At 44.3% G+C, this 17,971-nt stretch overlaps 1 protein-coding gene across 1 annotated transcript in view; it reads left to right on the forward strand.

Moving 5' to 3' along the window:
• Positions 1–17,971, forward strand: part of GRK3 (G protein-coupled receptor kinase 3) — a 59,702-nt gene that overhangs the window by 13,211 nt on the left and 28,520 nt on the right. The window contains exons 2-5 of the mRNA XM_059484948.1: positions 448–524; positions 14,181–14,254; positions 16,697–16,798; positions 17,591–17,665. Of these exons, the coding sequence (XP_059340931.1) occupies positions 448–524; positions 14,181–14,254; positions 16,697–16,798; positions 17,591–17,665 (328 nt within the window). The remainder of the gene's footprint in view (positions 1–447; positions 525–14,180; positions 14,255–16,696; positions 16,799–17,590; positions 17,666–17,971) is intronic.

Here is a 17,971-nt window from a genome sequence, read left to right on the forward strand (position 1 = left end):
GTATGGAAATTATTGATTTTAAAATTGGAAACAGAGAAAGTCTGGTGGAATTTTGGCTTGGTACTGTGACAATAGAGTTGCTTTGGCCTGCATTGATTTTAAGATTTATGTTCTTGTATTGTTGCCCATATGAAATTTTTATGGGCATTATATTACAATGAATATTGAAGTTACTTGACAAATAAAGGAAATCTTTGTTAATGTGGTTGAAGTGAGTGATTGTGACATTATAAATTAGGCAGAGTAGATGTTAAGTGCACTGCAGCCAAGCAAGGCCTAATGGAGCTGCTCTTGGCTCCTTGTGTGGCTTGGGGTGACTTGTGCAGTTATTTTACTGTGCAAGCCAGACCTGAGACAGGAATAAAGTGGTGACCAGGACGTTCCCAGGGATCAAAAAGTAATTTCAAGTAACCCCTCTTTTTTTTTTTTTCCCTTTTTTTCTTTCAGTATCCGCAGTGTTATGCAGAAATACCTCGAGGAAAGGGGTGAATTAACCTTTGACAAGATCTTTCATCAGAAAATTGGTAAGTCATGTCTCAATAAAATGTTATTTGTGTAGATATTTTCAAGATCTCTTTGGTTTTTACATTTTTCTGTGGTGCCTGCTGAGGAGCCAGGGCTGTAGATTGAGGAACGCTGGAGGATGGACAGGACTTAGTGCAACAAAGGTCTTCAAAAAGATGAAATGTTGTGAAAGGGAAGAAGACAGAGCAAGGCCATCTGTCAACTTCAGGTTCTGGAAAACTACAGGGAAAATAATTAAATTATTTGGAAACATCGAGGAGAAAATGATATTACTTGGTATGGGCTTGTCAACAATGTAATGTGTCACATCAGTTAAATTTTTTTTTTCTTTGCAGAGGTAATGAGCCTGTTGATAAGGGAGCAGGAGAAAAGATCCCAGATGTGTTGTCTTGACCCTCTGACATGGTGTTCTTGCTCCCAGCATGGGGGGGTGAAAATTGTGTGTGCAAGGGGTGAAACTGCTGGGAAATGGGCTGGTGGAGCAGTTAGTCATGGAAATGTGGATGCAGGGAATGGGAGCATCAGAGATCAGTGTTGATGCTGCAGTGAGGAGCCTCTGTGATTGCTGTGACACACCAAGGACAAAAACCCCACAGACCAGGGGAGGGAGAAGATGCAGTGCTCCCAGGGAAATCCAGCAGTGTCCTTCCTCTCCACCTGTGCCACAGCAATGACAAGGCACAGCCTGGGGACCCTCAGGGCAGGGACTTGGCTGTGACAGCCAGCCCTGAGCTGTGTTGGCTCAGCTGGATCACACACGACTAAATATAAAATCAGTGTTGTAGCCAGCGAGGCATGTGAAATAATCCTCTTCTGGCAGAATGTTGTATCCATCCTGGCAGTGGATTAAAAAAAAAAAATATACATGGACCTGCTGGGAAAAGTCCAGGAAAGAGCAGTGGGAATGAGCAGTCTGTTAAATCTGACCTACAGGGAAGTATTGAAATAGGGTGTGATGTGGGCAGTGGAAGGGAGAAGTGAAGTTGAACATGATTCAAAACCAGAAAAGCTGTTGCAGAAATGATAAGGTTTGTCCATTTTCTAGAGCTTTAATGTTTCAATGAAAAAAAAAAATGAAAATTTTAGTGGTAGTGTGGGTAATAAAGCAGGGAGGATTTCATGAGGGGCTTTTGGGATTTTTGTGTGGCAGATTTGAGGAGTGAGTTGGCTGGCAAGTCTTGAGGAGGTCAGTGGTTTTATTCCTGTCTGAAATGAGGCTGTAGTGAACAAAATACCTGATTTCCCAGGAAAATTGGTGCAATGGGGACATCTTTGGGCTGGCTGAATTTTCACTGGTCTGCCTTCTGGCCAGAGCAGAAATACCAAAAACCTTCCTGCTTGCCTGGCAGTGTGCAGCTCGCTGGAGTGGGAGTTTTAGGTATTGCCAGATTAAAATAATCGATTTTCCTGTGTCTCAGAGTGTCATTAATGAGTCTCAGAGCCATTGGAAGTCTTGGGGAACTTTTCACTGTGTTTCATCAACTCTGCACTTGTGCTTAAAACTATGACTTTTTATTGTGCCCAAAACTTTTGCCATGCAAATGCAGATACCTTGTTGGCTTGTACTGACACCCCAGTGTGTGCTTCAGCTCCAGTGCCTATGCTGAATCATTAATATTTTGCTGTAGCCTGACAGTTGCAAAATAAGCAGAATTTTAAGCAACCAAACACAGCCTGCCTTCAACTGAGTCTCTTTGGGGGCAGTGAAATGAAGAAGTCCTTTTATTATTTTTTTTTTTCTCTATTAAAAGAGAAGTCAAACAGACCATCTTCTATGTAATGGATATTTCTATTTGTGTAATTGAATATTTTTCATTACCTGTTACAGCGAGGACTGTTGCAGTTATTTTGATTAGTTACAGCAATTACAGTTAGGTAACTGGAACCTTGGAAGGATTAGATCTTTCTCTTTTTTTTTCCCCATGTTGGTAGTAGCCATTAAAGCTGGAATTTTAGAGCCCAGTTTCATTAACATTTTCGTTTCTGTGCACAGAGGAGAGGTTTCCTCCTCCTCCTCTCCCCGGGTACAGTCAGAGCAGGACTTGCCCTGGATTACCTGGAAATGAGGAGCAGTTCTGTGAACGCTCTGCAGGAGTTTCAGTTCATTCTGAAGCTAAAATAGGATTTAAAATGGGATTTTAAAAAAAGATTAAATCTAAACACGACTGTTTTTAACAGCAGACTTTGCATCACGCTGGAAAATACAGTATTTCCTTTACTGTGGTTGTTCATTTAAATTTGATTGCGTTTTCTATCGTGTTCTTTGCCACTCAATTAGCTCTGTTTCCAGACATTAGCATAATTGCTTGTGGTAAAGTACCTGCAGTTTTAGGCGAGCGTTCTGCGAAGGGCTGTGAGGAGAAGGATGGGGAGGTAATTAAAACTCTAATCACCTTTTTGTTCTGCTCCTTGTCTCTTTTGGCTGGGGGGGGATGTGGTGAGACCGCAGGTGGGGCAGGTCCTGTGGGGGGAATCTCCATCAGCCTGATCCAGTAATTCTGCTGGATCTTCCCTGGTTTTTCCTGTGATGATTTTGCTGAGGAGCCATCCAGCACTCCCTGCTTTATCTTTACACACCGACTATAAAATGCACCGAGCTCCCCAGTTTTTCCTTGGCAACTGCTCTAGATGAGAACTGGTTTGTTTCTTATTTTTTTTTTCCCCAGACCTAAATTTTTCCTCACAGCTCCAGGTCACTTTTTTTTTTTTTTTTTTTTTTTTTTTTTTTTTTTTTTTTTTCATTTTTCTTGTTTTTCAGTATCCTTTCAAATGTAAACCCGGGCTTTGATCAGCTGTCTGATCCAAGGGCTCTGATGTCAGTGTGGATGTTTCCCTATGCATGTGTCTAATTATGGTGCTGGTCTCATCACCTGCGAGTGTTTATTCTTAGTGAGCCCTAAAATCATTTTAGGGTCAGTGCTTTCCTGCTCCCACTGCCCAAGCTTGGCCCAAATTCCCTTCCTGCCAGGTGTGCATCTGCAGGGAGTCACAGGGGCGGCTCTGCCTTGGAAACCAAGCCCTTTAGGATCAGGATAAGAGCAGGAAGCTCATCAGGGATGGAAGTGGCTCCATCAGATTTGCACAAACAAGTCTGTCCTCGATTTGCATCCCTTGGTGCTGGCACTGCTGTGTGCCCCCCGAGTGATGCTCCAGAACGATCTGGAGCTCTCTAAGAATGTCCTGGTGAGTCAGAGGACATGGAGCTCACAGAAGCACCCCGAAGAGTGCTCTGGCAGCCCAGCCCAGCCGGCTGTTCCTTCAGAAGCTGCTTCCTCCACAGCAGAAGCCTCTTGGGGAAGTACAGCCTGTCTCGAAGCCGAGTGCGTAACCACCTTAGCCGGTTTTCTTTTACCACATCCTGTTTGCTACAACACCAGATTAGGAGTTTCTTTAGAAAAAGAGGCGTTTTGAGGGGTTTTGGAAGCGTTCGAGGTCAGGTTGGGCAGGGCTAGGAGCAGCTTGGCTAGTGGAGGGTGTCCCTGCCCATGGCAGGGGGTGCAATGAGATGGGATTTAAGGTCAAACCAAGCCATTCTATATATCCAAAAATATGTAAATATCCATAATTTACATATGGAATCCACTCTGCTTCACAACTGTGTGAAAATTGCACGTGGAGTCCTTGTCACGGAGAGCCCCTGCCCTCAGAGGGCAGGTGGGAATGAGCAGATCAGGGGCTGCTGCAGCCAAGGCCTTCAAGGGAGTCTGTGAGATCATAATATTGCTTTGTAACAGGATTATCCTGGTTATTAAATGCTTTGGAGCAAACATGCTGCCCATTACAACTCAGTGACTGGGCTTTCAAACAAACTGGGAGTGGAGTTGGGTTAGAAATCCTGGGATGTGATCTTGGAGCATCCACAGCTCCGTGGTTCAGCCTTGGCTTCTCTGGTGGCTGCTTGAGACCGTGGTGAGGGCCAGCAGGTTGCTGTCATCTCTGGAGCTGGGGGGACGTGGCAGTTCCTTCACACCCTTCTCGGTTTCTCATCTCTCGCACGGCCGTTGGGGCTGGGGGAAGGATGAGAACAGGACGTGTTTTAGCTGGTTCAGCAGCTGGTCTTGCTGCACTGTGAGTTTTGCACCTTTCCTAGGAAGTAACTTGCTTTTTTTTTTTTTCTTCCCCCCCTGAAGTGGCTTAGTTTTTTGTTTTTTTTTTTTTTTTTTTTTTTTCTTTGTGAATTAATTAAAACAACTTGTAGTTGACGTAAGAAGTTACAATTTTTTTTTTTTTCCTTATTTACCATCCACTTTCGCAGAGTGAGGGATGATCTTTCTGAGGTGATTCATTCCACTGTCTTCCATATCCTCCTCAACCAGCTCCAAGCTGGAGGTTTTCCCAGCAGGAGGGAGAAGCATTTTGCCATCTGCATCAGGGGCTGGTTCCAACCCACGGGGGCTTTGTGGGGGCTCTCAGCCCCTTCCCTGCTCCCCTTGTCCTCATCCAGCTCAGCATGGATCATGTTTGTTCTGCAGCTCCTCAGCTCAGCTTCCAGAGAGCATTTGGTCTGTTTGGTAGCTCCTTCTGCACAGGGATTTTTTTGTGCCTGCCCTTCTCATTTTCAGGGAAATGTGCTCAAAATGACCCTGCTGGCTGCTGTTTCCTCCAGCTTGGTCAGGGACAACTTTCTGTTAAAAAAAACCAAAACCAAAACTGGGGTGAGAACAGCTACAGCAGTTTTTTTTTTTTTGTTTGTTTGTTTTTGGGGCAGTGAATTATGCTTTCTGTTGCTTCTTTCTCTAGTTAAGGACTCATATTTCATTATTTCAGAGCTTTGGTGCTAATCATTAGATAGGAGTTAAAATCTGTTGAGAAAAACATTCTTGCTCTTCCTCTTTCTGCTGGCACCGTGCTCCCTGAACTGCCTAAAAATAACAGGCTGGGAAAAGTGACTCCCTAGAGCATTATTTAAGCTATTGTTTAATTTAAGCAGAAGATCTATGTGCTGTTGGCATTGTGGACTAATTAAATAGTCCTCTGAGGAAATAACAGTGAAGGCTATAAAACTTGGTGGGGAGTAAAGAAAAGCACCTGAGTTTTTGGCTGTGAAGTGAGCAGGGATGAGTTTCTGAGCTGTATCACGAGCACTGTGATAAATTTGCTATGTCCTGGTACTTTGATGTTAAATAATTTGCAGCCAAGTAGCAGACATTGTTACTTGGTGGATTTTCTGTAAAAGCAGGGGCGCAGGTTGTTTCTGCAAAGTGGTTTTATTTTGAGGTTCTGGTCCTGACCTGGCAGCCACCACACAGAATTAGTCACCACCAAAATTAGGAAGTTGTCTTCCAAACAAAAAAAATTACATTTAACATGCTGTTTGAAGACTGATCTTCTTCTTTCTCATGGTATTTTATAATTGTCAGCGCAAGATCAGCCTGGGACGTGAGGTTGTGGAGAGGCTGCAGGAGGTTCTGTGGAAGCCCCTCTGTCCTTGCTCAGTTCTGTGATAGTTAAAAACAACACAAGAGCCCAAACCACAAGGAGACATCGGAAACTGTGTGGCTGCAAACTGAAACAGAAACCGTTGATGTGAGATATTTCACAGGGGATCTGCTGCTCACACCGTTCTCTGCCTGCACCAAACAAGGCTGGGGGTGTGGGGGGGGACAGTGAAAGAGAAAATCCCTGCTCTGAGCCTTCTAAAAGTTGGTCTAGTTTTCTGGTTTTTTCACCAAATGAGTGTTAGATTTAAGATCTCTTTATTATGTCATAATTCCAGTGTTGCTGGAAGCTACATTTCTTTCAACACCCTCTTATTTTGTGGTAAAATAAAGTGATGCTTGGCATGATTTGCTTCGAAGATCATTTTGAGGGGTGTTGCTGAAGCTCCTGCTGTAGGTTTTATGTGCATTGGAGTTGTCTGGCTTGGTGTCAGGGATAAAGAGTATCCAAAGGCACTATCAAAATGCATCTATTCATTTTGGATTTTCTTTTGATGATAAATAATTGAGTATTTCTTTGTTGGGCTTCAGCCCTGATCTGCCTGCCTGCCTTTGTGGGGGGTTGAAGATGCTGTGTTGTGTGATTTCCCCAGGGGAGCTGCAGATTAAATCTGAGCTTTAAAATAGGAAAAAAAATATATACCCTATCATCTGGAACGTTCCATGATGGATAATGTACACATCCTGGTAGATTAGCATTTATATGCAGTGCAGTTGTTGGGAGATAGAAGGCATGGGGAGAAAGTCTTTATCTCAGCAGAGCAGTGCAATTACACGGTTTTTGGGTTAAATTATCAAGAATTCCAGGCAAACTGGCAATTTTGAACTGAAGTAGCAGCATAGGAGAGAAGAGGAGAGTGTTAAGGAGTATTACTCTATAATAGAGAGAACAGATAAGGAATTATTTGCATGGCATTTCCCTTGGCTGTTTCCAGAGAACACACACAAACACAAGCACACCTGCCCTGCTCTGCACCTGCCAGAGGTGTGTTTGCTTTGCCCTTGGAATCCTGTAGGAAAATTCATTCCTTTTGCATCAAAAGGGCCCTGGGTGGTTGGTGCAGCCTTCTCCAGCCTCTTCTTGAGCTCTCTTTGCTGTGGCTTAAAATTATGTGAGGGAGGTTTAGGCTGGATTTTGGGGAAAGGGTTCTTCCTCTGGAGAGTGCTGGGTGCTCAACAGGTTCCCCAGGGATGGGCACAGCCCTGAGGCTGCCAGAGCTCCAGGAGCACTTGGACAATGCCAGGGACAGCCTGGGATTGTTGGGGTGTCTGTGCAGGGCCAGCAGTGGATGATGATCCAGCTCTGGATATTCTGTGATTAACACTGTGCAGAGTGCCTTCCATCCAAAAGTGGTGTTTCCTCTCTGCTTGGCCTCACTTGAGCTTTCTTCACCCCTTCCTGATGGAATCTTCTCCTTGTGCCCCACCACTGTTCACGCAGAGTCCTGATTTCCTCTTCTTGCCGCCCGGCAATTCCTCAGTCAATCTGAAACAGTTGCACTCCCATGGAGTTTTTATCAATGTGTCTTGAAACAGTTCACAGCTAATTAAGCCTCTGAGCAGTAGGGCAGTGTTGGTTTGCCGTGTCTGTGAGGTGGCATGGTAACAGCTTTAATGAGCTTTACCTGCATGGCTGTAAAAGCTTTATTAATATTGGTAATAAAGCAGATGCCCTGGACCTGCCATTCCCATCAGTGGGATCAGAACCAGCACCAGCCAGTGGAATCTAAATTACTGGAGCTATTAAGTGTTCTCACTTTCAGCAGTGCATTTAAGGGATAGAAAGGTCAGAGGTGCAGAGCAGAGGAGCTGGAGAGCTCTGGGTATCAATTACCCCATTTCCAGATGCTTTTATTGATCCATAGAGCATTTCTCCTATAAAGAACATGGGCAATACACCTGACAATCCCATTCCCTGAGTGTCCTGTCCAGCCAGGGCCTCTGTGACATCCTGCTGTCACCTGTGTGTCCATGGAGGTGGGATAGGTGGGCTCAAAAACATGCAAACCAGTTTCTTATTGTTTCTAGATACTTCTACCCCTGATTTCTGTGATTAAAAGGGGAAGAGCAGCAGAACCATTTGTGTCTGAGCCTCCAGCTCACAGCAGCTTTCTCAGAGAGCCAGAATGAACCAGAGGAAGAGTCAGAAATTCCTGCAGCAGAATCAGCTGGGCTCTGTCACTGTTGTTTTAGTGGTTTTGCTGCTCTTTACCTAAGTGCTGTGTGTTTTTACTAACTGAACACTGCTGGCTTTGTGTTTTGGTTTTGACCACAGCACAACAGTTCCTCGATGCTCTGCCTGAACAATTTGGCTCTTCACAGTGGTTCAGATATTGAGCAGAGTTTGCTGAGGCAAATGCTGGCACCAGGGGCTTGAGAACACCCTTTTGTTGTGGAGTTATTCCATGTTTTCTTTATCAAATGATGCTGTCACCTTGCTGCCACTAAAAACCACACCTGGATCTCAGCCCTACCTGAGGAGCAGAGCTGCATTTCCCAGTGGAGTTTGTGTGTTCAGTAATTGGTAACAGAATTGGTAAATTCTCAGCTTGGAGCAGGGCAGAAGGAAAAGTGTGTTTCTCAACAATAAAGGGATATCGGCTTGTATTATGTAATTAATTTAAAAATGTTTATAAAGGAAAAATACTGGTCAGGAAAATAACAACTTTCACATCCTTAGTAAGGCCTCAATTGTGATGTGGGGAAAGAACAGATAAAACAAAGCCCAATCCACCCCCATGAGGTTTTTAGGCTGCTCCTGCTTGCTATCTTGCTGGTACCAGTTGCAAAGAGCTGTGAATTTCTTCTGTTTACAAGTGAAGAAAAAAGAAAACCTCAATTGTTGTGTATTCCTTGATGGGATTTAGTGAAGGAATTTAATCACATTCTTTGGATTGAAATGAAATGCTTCTATTCTGTGTTTAGTGGTCCTTTTAAAAATTAGAATATTTTTGTGTATTTCTGTTTAGTGTTTTTACTCTTCCATCTTCTAGAGGAGCTTTTTCTTGTGTAAAACCCACTTTTTTTCTTTCACCTTTGATATGTTGAATGCCTTTGATTTTTGACTTCAGTCAGCTGGAATCTGCATGTTAAAGGAGACCAGAATATGAAGGATACATAGTAAATATGGTTCAGAGCTAAGTTTTCCCCATTATTTTCTCTGCATGGCTTTAAAAAATTATTGATCACACATTCAGTGGTCAGAGCTGCTATTTCATGGGGATATTCAGAAAATCCCTGAGTGCTTTGGGTTGGAAAGGACCTTAAAGCTCATCTAGCTCCACCTTCCACTGTCCTGGGTTGCTCAGAGCTCCATCCAACCTGGCCTTGGACATTTCCAGGGATGGGGCAGCCTAAATAATGATAATTGAATGCTTTCAGTAAATCTGTATATTCACTGCTTGGGATGCTCTACCTGGCTCAAGCTTTTGGGGTTTGACACAGAATATTTGTGAATATTCCTCCATTATGTTCCCAGAGTCAGTGCTGGAGGAGCAGCTCAGCTCTCCTGCTCTTCTCCCTGCATGCACAAGTCTGGTGTTTAGAAAGAAGGCTGATCAGACTTCAACAATGATTTCCCTGGGTGAAAACCTATTGGAAAATAGGCCTGGAAATAAAAAGTTTTTCTCTGACGACACTTAAAACCTTTTAGCCAAAGCTTATTTTCATATAACGATTTCTAGACCTCATTAAACAGGCTACCTGGCAACTTGCAGCCTCATTTTGAGCTCAGTTTGGTTCTGTTCTAGGGAAATTGTTCTGTTCTCCTCACCATTGGATGCACGTCCTCATGAAATACAGTTTGTTCTTTTCCCCTGCTTTCCATGCACAGGAATATGTTTCAGTCTGTTATAATGTATTATTTTTAATGCAAAGGGAATGAACATTAGGCTCAATTAGGAAAGAATGGAAAAGGGAAAGGAAAGGAGTGGAATGTGTGATGCTTTCTGGGCTGGGAGGATTCTTGTGGCTTTGCACCTTGCCAGAGCACAATTCCTACACAGCTTTCCCCGGTGATCTTTGTTCCTGGAGAGGGAAATTGGTGGTTCTCTCAGTTGTGGAGCTCTTAGGTGGCCTGAATTGCTGTGTGCTGTGTCAGCTCTGTGTGGGCACTGCACAGAGCAGCAGTCTGAGCCTGGCCTGGTGTTCTGTGACAATTGCAGCCTGGTGGGAATCACAGGTTTTGTGTGGTTTTGTGTCTGTGACCCAGATCTGTTCCTGGTGCTGATGGATCTGCAGGTCACCGAGGGCTGTTTCAGGAGGCTGAACACACCCACAGCTGGATTTAAACACAGCTGTGCTGTAATGTCACTGTGGTGTGGCAGCTCTACATAAGTGACATTCCTGGGGAGGAGATGCCCCAGAATCCCAAAATCATTTGGGTCAGGAAATTCCTCCCAGAACCATCCAGTCCAACCTGTGCCAAATCACCACCACTGAGTGCCCCATCCAGGAATTCCTTGGACATCTCCAGGGATGGGGACTCCAGATTCCCCTGGCCAACCCCTTCCAATGCCTGACCACCCTTTTTGGGAAGAAATTCCTCCTGATTTCCAGCCTGACCCACCTTGCTGCACTGTCCTGACAGGAGGTGCAGTGTATGAGACATCCTCTGGCCGTGGCTTCTTGCTGTTACCCGAGCTCACCAAGCAAGAAAGATCACGAGACTCATCTTGGAATGACTGAGATTGGAGCCCTCCAAGTGCCCTGAGCAGGGACAGAGCCTGTGTGGCAGCCCTGAGCACCATCCCACATTCCCAAAGCTTTTCCTGCCCGGGAAAGGAGCCCGTGTCTGGTGCAGATGTCACTGCTGCTTTGTTTGTCAGGGTTCTGTATTTATACACAGCACGTTTTGGGGAGGATTTGGAAACAGCTTGGTATTTTTGTTCTCTAATTTGCTATTTTGCCTACTAGAAAGAGGCTACATCAGCGTTTTGGACCACGTTCAGGCCTGCTGTAAATAGATGCAGCTTCCTTTCAATCAGTGACATTGTGAACGCTTGTATCGGGGCTAAACGTGGCTATTTTTAACTCTGCTCTCTCACCTAGTCACTCCTGTTTGCTTTAATAAGATTTTTATTTACTCCTGTTAAAAGGTCACTTGAATCTGATGCTCATAAAATTCCAGTTAGAATTAGATAAGTCATTTTCTCCGAGTGTTTTATGGTGGAGCTCCTCGTTGTTGTCCTGGTTTATTTTATATTTATTATTCCGTGCTCTCAGCTGCCCGACAGGCATGAGGAGGTGGTGTTGTGGCTGCAGGTGACCTTTAGACTGCTGGAAGAGGCAGAGGCCAGTGCTGACCCCCGTGGCTGCTGCCCTGGGGGGGACACTGGGACAGCCACAGACAGGAAAATGCCACAGAATAGAAAATGAGAAGGTGGCTTTAATCCTGCTGAGTGAGGCCACATCTGGGCTGTGCTGTTCAGTTCTGGTCTGCACTGCTCAAGAAATACAAGGAGCTCCTGGAGAGGGTCCAGTGGAGGCCACAAACGTGATGAGGGCTCTGGAGTGTGTGGCTGGTCACCAGCAGCATTTTTGTTCTTTGATTGTGGGAAAGGCTGAATTCTGGAGACAAAAACCAGGGGTGGAGGGATGCTGTTGATTAGAGTCAGGATTTCATGCAAAATTCCCGTGCTCGTGCTGGAAAAACACAATTACTTGGAATAAATACTGAAGTAAACATTCATGTTCTTAAAGAGATGGGTTAACCTGGTTCCCCTCCTTGTGCCAGGGACCTTGTCCAGCTGAGGATGAGCTCTGTGAGTACCTGGTTTTGCCTGAGCTGCCTGACCTGATTCTGCTCTCCCCACCAGCCCATCCCTTCCTGCCTGTGAGCCTCTGCAAACCTCAGAGGTGGCCTTCATCCCTCCTTGAAAGACATTTTTGCCTTGGTAATTAGAGTCAGTGCAATTCATGGCACTTGGCAAATTTGTCTTGGGATTGTAAATACAAAGCTGAAGGGGAAAATGGTTGTCCAGAGGCTGGAGCCCAGAGGAGCTGGGTGCTGCTTCACACTCTGTGTGTGTATTATTGATATCATCCATCACTTTGGTGTTGCCAGAAGAAGCTCTTAAAAAATATTTTTCCTTTCCCTTAACAACCAGTGATCTGGTTGTTGCAGAAATTATATAGTTATAGCAGAAGGAATCTTTAAAGCCAAAGCTGTCAGCATCTTTATTTCATAAATAATTGCCGGTTCTTTTTAGCTGTTACTTAACGCTATCATTTTATTAATTCCTGCTTTCTGTTCCTGGGCTTATTTTTCTGTGTGCTGTTCACTGTGCTTATTGTGCTCCTCGTCAGCTCCCCCTGAACTTCTTAAAACTCCTGTCACTTACTCAATGCTGCATCTGTCACTTGGTTGTGCCATTATGTGAGAGCTGCAGTTTCTGGCTGATCATTTTTCACTCAATCCAAGAGCAGCAGCAAAGGAGGAGATTTCCTTTGTGCTGCAGGGGAAGTGCAGGGTCTGTTGATAGAATGGGAGGTCGAAACAGAAACAATTCCAGTCTGGGGAATCATTAGGCTCTAATTGGATTTGTCTGAATTGTAGAATCACTGAATGGTTTGGGTTGGTGGGGACCTTAAAGATCATCCATGGGTAGGAGTACCTTCTACTATCCCAGGTTGCTCCAAGTCTTGTCCAACCTGGCCTTGGACATTTTCAGGGGTGGGACAGGCACAGCTTCTCTGGGCAGCCTGTGCCAGGGCTTCAGCACCTTCACAGGGAGTGATTTCTTCCATATATCTCATCTAAATTTCTATTTCAGTCTGAAGCCATTCCCCTTGTCCTGTCACTCCAGTTGTCCATCTTCCTCCTATCATAAACCCCACAGATTCGTTAGACAGAACCTGTAACTTTTGATGCAAAATGCCTCTCCACCTTCCCTGCAGCCCCTTCAGATCCTGGAATGTGCTGTGAGTTCTTTCCCCAACCTTCTCTTCCCCAGGCTGAGCCCTCAGTCTGTATATTTTGGGTATATCTGGGTTTTTGCAGTGCAGTGCCAAGGGGCCTCAGGGAGGAGCAGCCCTGTGTCCTGTGGCTGCATAAGCCTCTGATTGTTCCCTGTGCCATGGGCTTGGGAACCTCTTCTTTCTCTGCCATAATTAAATTGAAAAAGTTTGGAAAATACTGAGCAGGGCTGGAATGTTTGGCGTGGCCCTGCTGGAAATGTGTGCTGGTATATTTTCACACTCCTCCCACAGTTGTCTTTGTGGTTTATTGTTGTGTTTTTTTGTTGTTTGTGGGTTTTTTTGGGCACCAGCCAGGAGCTGGGACAAGGCCAGGGATTTTTCTTTCACTGCATTCAGAGCTGTTTGTGCCACTCTTCAGTCTCTTAATTACCCAATCTTTGGTTCATTGTCCCAGAAAAGTTCAGTCCATTCAGCAGGATTCTGCTCCGTGCTGCTGCTGGTTCCGTCATGTGGGAAATAAGGAATTTGAATCAGCTCCCAAAATTTCACTTTTTGTCCTCAAAAAGCCAAGCTGGCAAGGAGAGGTGGAGGTGCACGGTCTGGCTGAGGAAATGGGGGACTTTGGGTGGGTTTGGCACTGATGGGGACATTTGTGCCACAGATTGCTGTGTGAAATTCCAGGGTAGCAGGTGCCAGCTCAGAGGCAGGGAAAGACAGAGCTTCCATGGGATGAGGCTTGTGACATTGCATTAAAATGCTCCTAATGGAAGATTCTCATCTGCAGCCTGCTGGGGTCATGCTCTAAATTACTTGCAAAGGAACTGTAAAGACCCTGATGTAATTTATTGAGCAATAAAACCCATTAGAGGTAACACGAACCGGTAATTCTGAAATGGGAGTGCAGAAGAGGTTGTGCTTCAGCAGTGAAATGTAGGTAAATCTCTTACAAAAAACCCCCAAAACGTGAATAGTGTTTAGTTTTTACTGGGAAAAAAAAAAAAAAGAAGAAAATGTGGTCTGTGAAGAGGAACAGGATATTTTTGTGCATTATGGAAATGCCTGATCAAATACTCAGCAGGTGGAAGCAGTAATGGGCTTAATACACCTGTGGGAGGTGAGGCAGGCTTGGGATCCTTTTGTGCTGGAAATGAAGAGCTGGAATCAGAATCCTAAACCTTGGCAATTGGGGATGCTCACACAGGTTTATACAGCGCATGGTGGAACTCAGGTGGTTTCATGAGCCTTTTTACAAGTGTAATGAGACAAGTTTTTCTGATTTTTTTCTGTTTTTCTTTCCAGGATTTTTGCTCTTTAAAGACTATTGCATGAATGAGATCGATGAAGCTGTCCCTCAGCTGAAGTTCTATGAGGAGGTAAGTGCTGGTGGTGATGGAGCTTTGGGGCTGCCCTGCTCCATCAGGGAATGCTGAGAGGGACATTGCAGCAGTGTGGACTGGTAGAAAAGGATCTGGGATGAATTTGCTGGTGTTGGGGTGACACTGAAACCCTTCAGGTCCTTCCCAGCAGTTTTTCACCCGTGGAAAAGGCAGCAGAGGGGGATTGTGGAGGGATGAGGGGTGGGAGCTGCTCAGGTATTTCAGGAGCTGCTGTGGCAGAGGGGACACCAGAGGTGGCTTCAGATGGATGAGTTGTGTCCCTTGTCAGGAGATGCACAGTGCCTGTCAGCTCCTTCACTGGGTAAGACACATCCCAAAGGATCAACAATTCCAAGGAATGCCCTGGCCCTCCCCAGCCTCTGCTGCTGCAGGGTCTGAGCTCCATGGCTCCGTTCAATCATTCATTCCTTGTTACATTTGTGACCCTGAATAAAGCCCCAGTGAATCCTGTCCCAGGTGCTGATTTCAGGGCAGACCTGCCCGTGCCTGATGCTCAGGGTTAATTAGAGCTGGGATAGCCTTGGCTGCTTCACTCATGAGCTGAGAATTTAACTTTTTTCCTTGCTATCAGCACAAACAGCTGGGATCAATTTGGAGATCAGTCCTCAGCAAGGCTCCATTCCCTCAGTCAGATCAGATACCTGCTGTCAATAAAGAATCTTTTTCTATCATTTCCATCTCTTTATACACTGAAGATATCACTGTCATAAGTAATCCAAAAAGGCCTGTTGTACCAGATTATTTAGTAAGATATTTTTGGCTGCCTCTTTATCTCTGAAACAATTCAAAATTGTATTTTTAGGTTATTAGCAAAATGTTGCCTCAAAAGAATTTCAGTGCTTTGTCATGTACTTCTGGAAAAATCCCATTAAAGATATTTAAAGAGAGGTTCATTGTGTTTTCCTCTGTGACATACCGGATCCAGGAGCTTTTCCTTTTTTTTATATATATTTGATTTACTTGCTGCATTTATTACACATAGAATAATCTGAGTACATTGCTACATTAAAAATTGCTTGATGTAGAAGAGCTCTGTACTCCAGGGATTTCATATCACTGCAGCTGGAGTCACGATCAGGCATTTAACAGGATGAGTGATTCATCCCGATCGGTTTCAGGAGGAAAAGAAAAGAAATTAAAAAGAAAAAGGGGGGAAAATTGGGGAAAAAAAAGGAAAAAAAGAGCTTCTAAATACTTGAAAACAAATGCATTCTGATCCCAGTTTTTGAGGAGATCCTTTTGATCTCTGTGGGGCTCTGCTGAAACCCCTGAACACTGAATGAGGAGTTGGGTCCTTGAACAACCAAACATTGAGGGATAGGAGGTTGTTCTCAAATAAGACAATCAGATATCCATCAGCCTTCTTCCTGTACTGCTAATTATTTTGTGTCATTGCATTAATTAAAAGTGTTTCTTGGGCAAAGACATTTTGAGTCATTTTAATTATAAATTGGTATCAAGGGGGAAGCAGCACAGATGGCAGATCGGGGTGGGACTGGTGCCTTATCATGTCAGCAAACACCAGCAGTACAGCTAGAAAGATACTGACTTTAATTAATGTTCCACCTCCAGAGGTAGGTTGGTTCCAGTTTGTCTCTTGATAATTGGATTTGATGATCTTGGAGGTGTTTTCCCAAGCTAAGCAGTGCTGGGGTTGTGTGGCACAGAGCAGATCTGCTCACCGCCAGGGATCTGGATCCCAGGGTTTCTCCTGGAAGGTCCAGAAAGCCAGTGCTAAGTCTTTCCCCTTGCATCTTTTTTTACATTTTGTCACTTCTGGAAGAGCTCTTTCCTTAAATATGCTCCAGAGGACCCTTGGACTGGGTGAACTTTCTGTTCAGGAACTGCTTGTCAGGTTTTGTTCTGTAAATGAACTGTCTGGGGTTGCTCTTGTTTCACCTGGAACACACTGATCTCCTACAGCACACCTGAGGAAACTTGATGTCTTTTGTAAAACTGTTTTTTAGCCACTTTTAGGGTTCAGATCCACAGTGTAGCTGAACTATGAACATTTTGAAATGTGCTTTATATTCTTTCTTGGACATTTGGACCTGATGTGCTGTGATCAGGGAATTTTTGGGTTGGAAGAGCCCTCTCAGCCCATTGAATCCCACTGTGCACTCAGCACTGCCAAGGCCACCACTGAGCATGTCCCCAAGTGCCACATCCTGTTAAATCCCTGCAGGAATGAGGATTCCACCAATGGAATGGGACTCCACAATTGGAAAATCCCAATATTAAAGGGAAATCCCAGCTGTAACCGTGCTGTCATGGGCGATTTTTCATCAATAAAGAAAACAATAAAACAAAACTTCAGCCCAAGCCAAAAATAAAATTTCCGACCAAGCCAAAACTCTTTGTTTTGACCCAAAGAGTGAGAAATCCCCAGGAGATGTGTGGTGTGTGCTTGTGCTGCAGATCAAGGAGTACGAGAAGCTGGACTCGGAGGAGGAGCGGCTGTCGCGGAGCCGGCAGATCTACGACACCTACATCATGAAGGAGCTGCTCTCCTGTTCCCACGTGGGTATCCTGCCCTTTCCCCCCTTCCTGGCAGCAGGAATTTCCCTCTGAAATCCAGCATCTGGGTTTGGCCAAATTCAGAATGATGCTTTTTTTATTTTTATTTTTTTTATTGAGGTGTAAAAGTTGAGGCGTGCTGCGATTTTCATTAAATTTGGTGGCACGCAAAGGAAGTGTCAGGAGATTTTTCTGGTTTAGGATTTTTTAGACTAAACGTCTGTGTCCAAAAGGGTGAAATAAATGCAGGGTGTGTGTGTATAGAGATGTGGCTAAAGTCATTGAAAAGACACGTTTCCTCTAGCTGAAGTTTGGGCCCATTGATCTGTTCTTAACAGTTTCATGTGCTCTCATTTGAAAGAAGGATTTGCAGGTGTTTTATTCTGGCGGTGTCATGCTTTGGGTGGAGGGTTTAAGCTTTTATTTTTTTTTTCTTATTTCCCCCAAAATGCATTATTTTATTAGTAAAAAGTTCATGAGTGCTTCTGGCTCTGGAGCTGTGCCTGTAAAGGGATTTTTCATGGATTTGTTAAAGGAGGATCATCACCCCCTTTGATTTTTACCTTCCTCCTCCTCATCTTCCCCTCTCCTGCTTTTCTGCTTCAGAATAATCCTGTTACTGGATCATTCTGCACATTTCACACAATATTCACTGTAATATACCTGTGGGAGGCCCTACTGATTCCCCTTGGGGTCGGTGTTTCTGTGTGGGGAAAAGAACAACAGTGCTCTGACCTGAAATGAAACTCCTGACAGTTCCAACTGTTTGAAATCTTCCTTTTTCTTTTCCAAAAGCCCTTCTCAAAACAAGCTGTAGATCATGTACAAACACATTTAGCCAAGAAACAAGTGCCAGCCAGCCTTTTCCAGGTGAGCTTTCACAGTCTGAACATTCAGCTTCTCTGACAGAAAGTGACTTTTTAAATACTCTTTAAAGAGACTGAATAAATGGGACTGGTACATATTCTGTGCTGTAAGTGGGATTGAAATGCTTTTCCAAGTCAAAATCACAATTTACTCTTGTTATCTATAATATTTTCAAGCACATTTAGAAAAGCAAACTATACCTTGGTGTGTGAACAGAAGAGTTTTTATAGTTGTGTAATTTTGAGCCATTAAATGATTTAGAGTAAATCACTTTCCATCAGGAAGATGCTCATCCTGTCAGGTTGAACT

This window comes from Ammospiza nelsoni, chromosome 18, assembly GCF_027579445.1.
Source record: "Ammospiza nelsoni isolate bAmmNel1 chromosome 18, bAmmNel1.pri, whole genome shotgun sequence".
NCBI classification, from domain to species: domain Eukaryota; kingdom Metazoa; phylum Chordata; class Aves; order Passeriformes; family Passerellidae; genus Ammospiza; species Ammospiza nelsoni.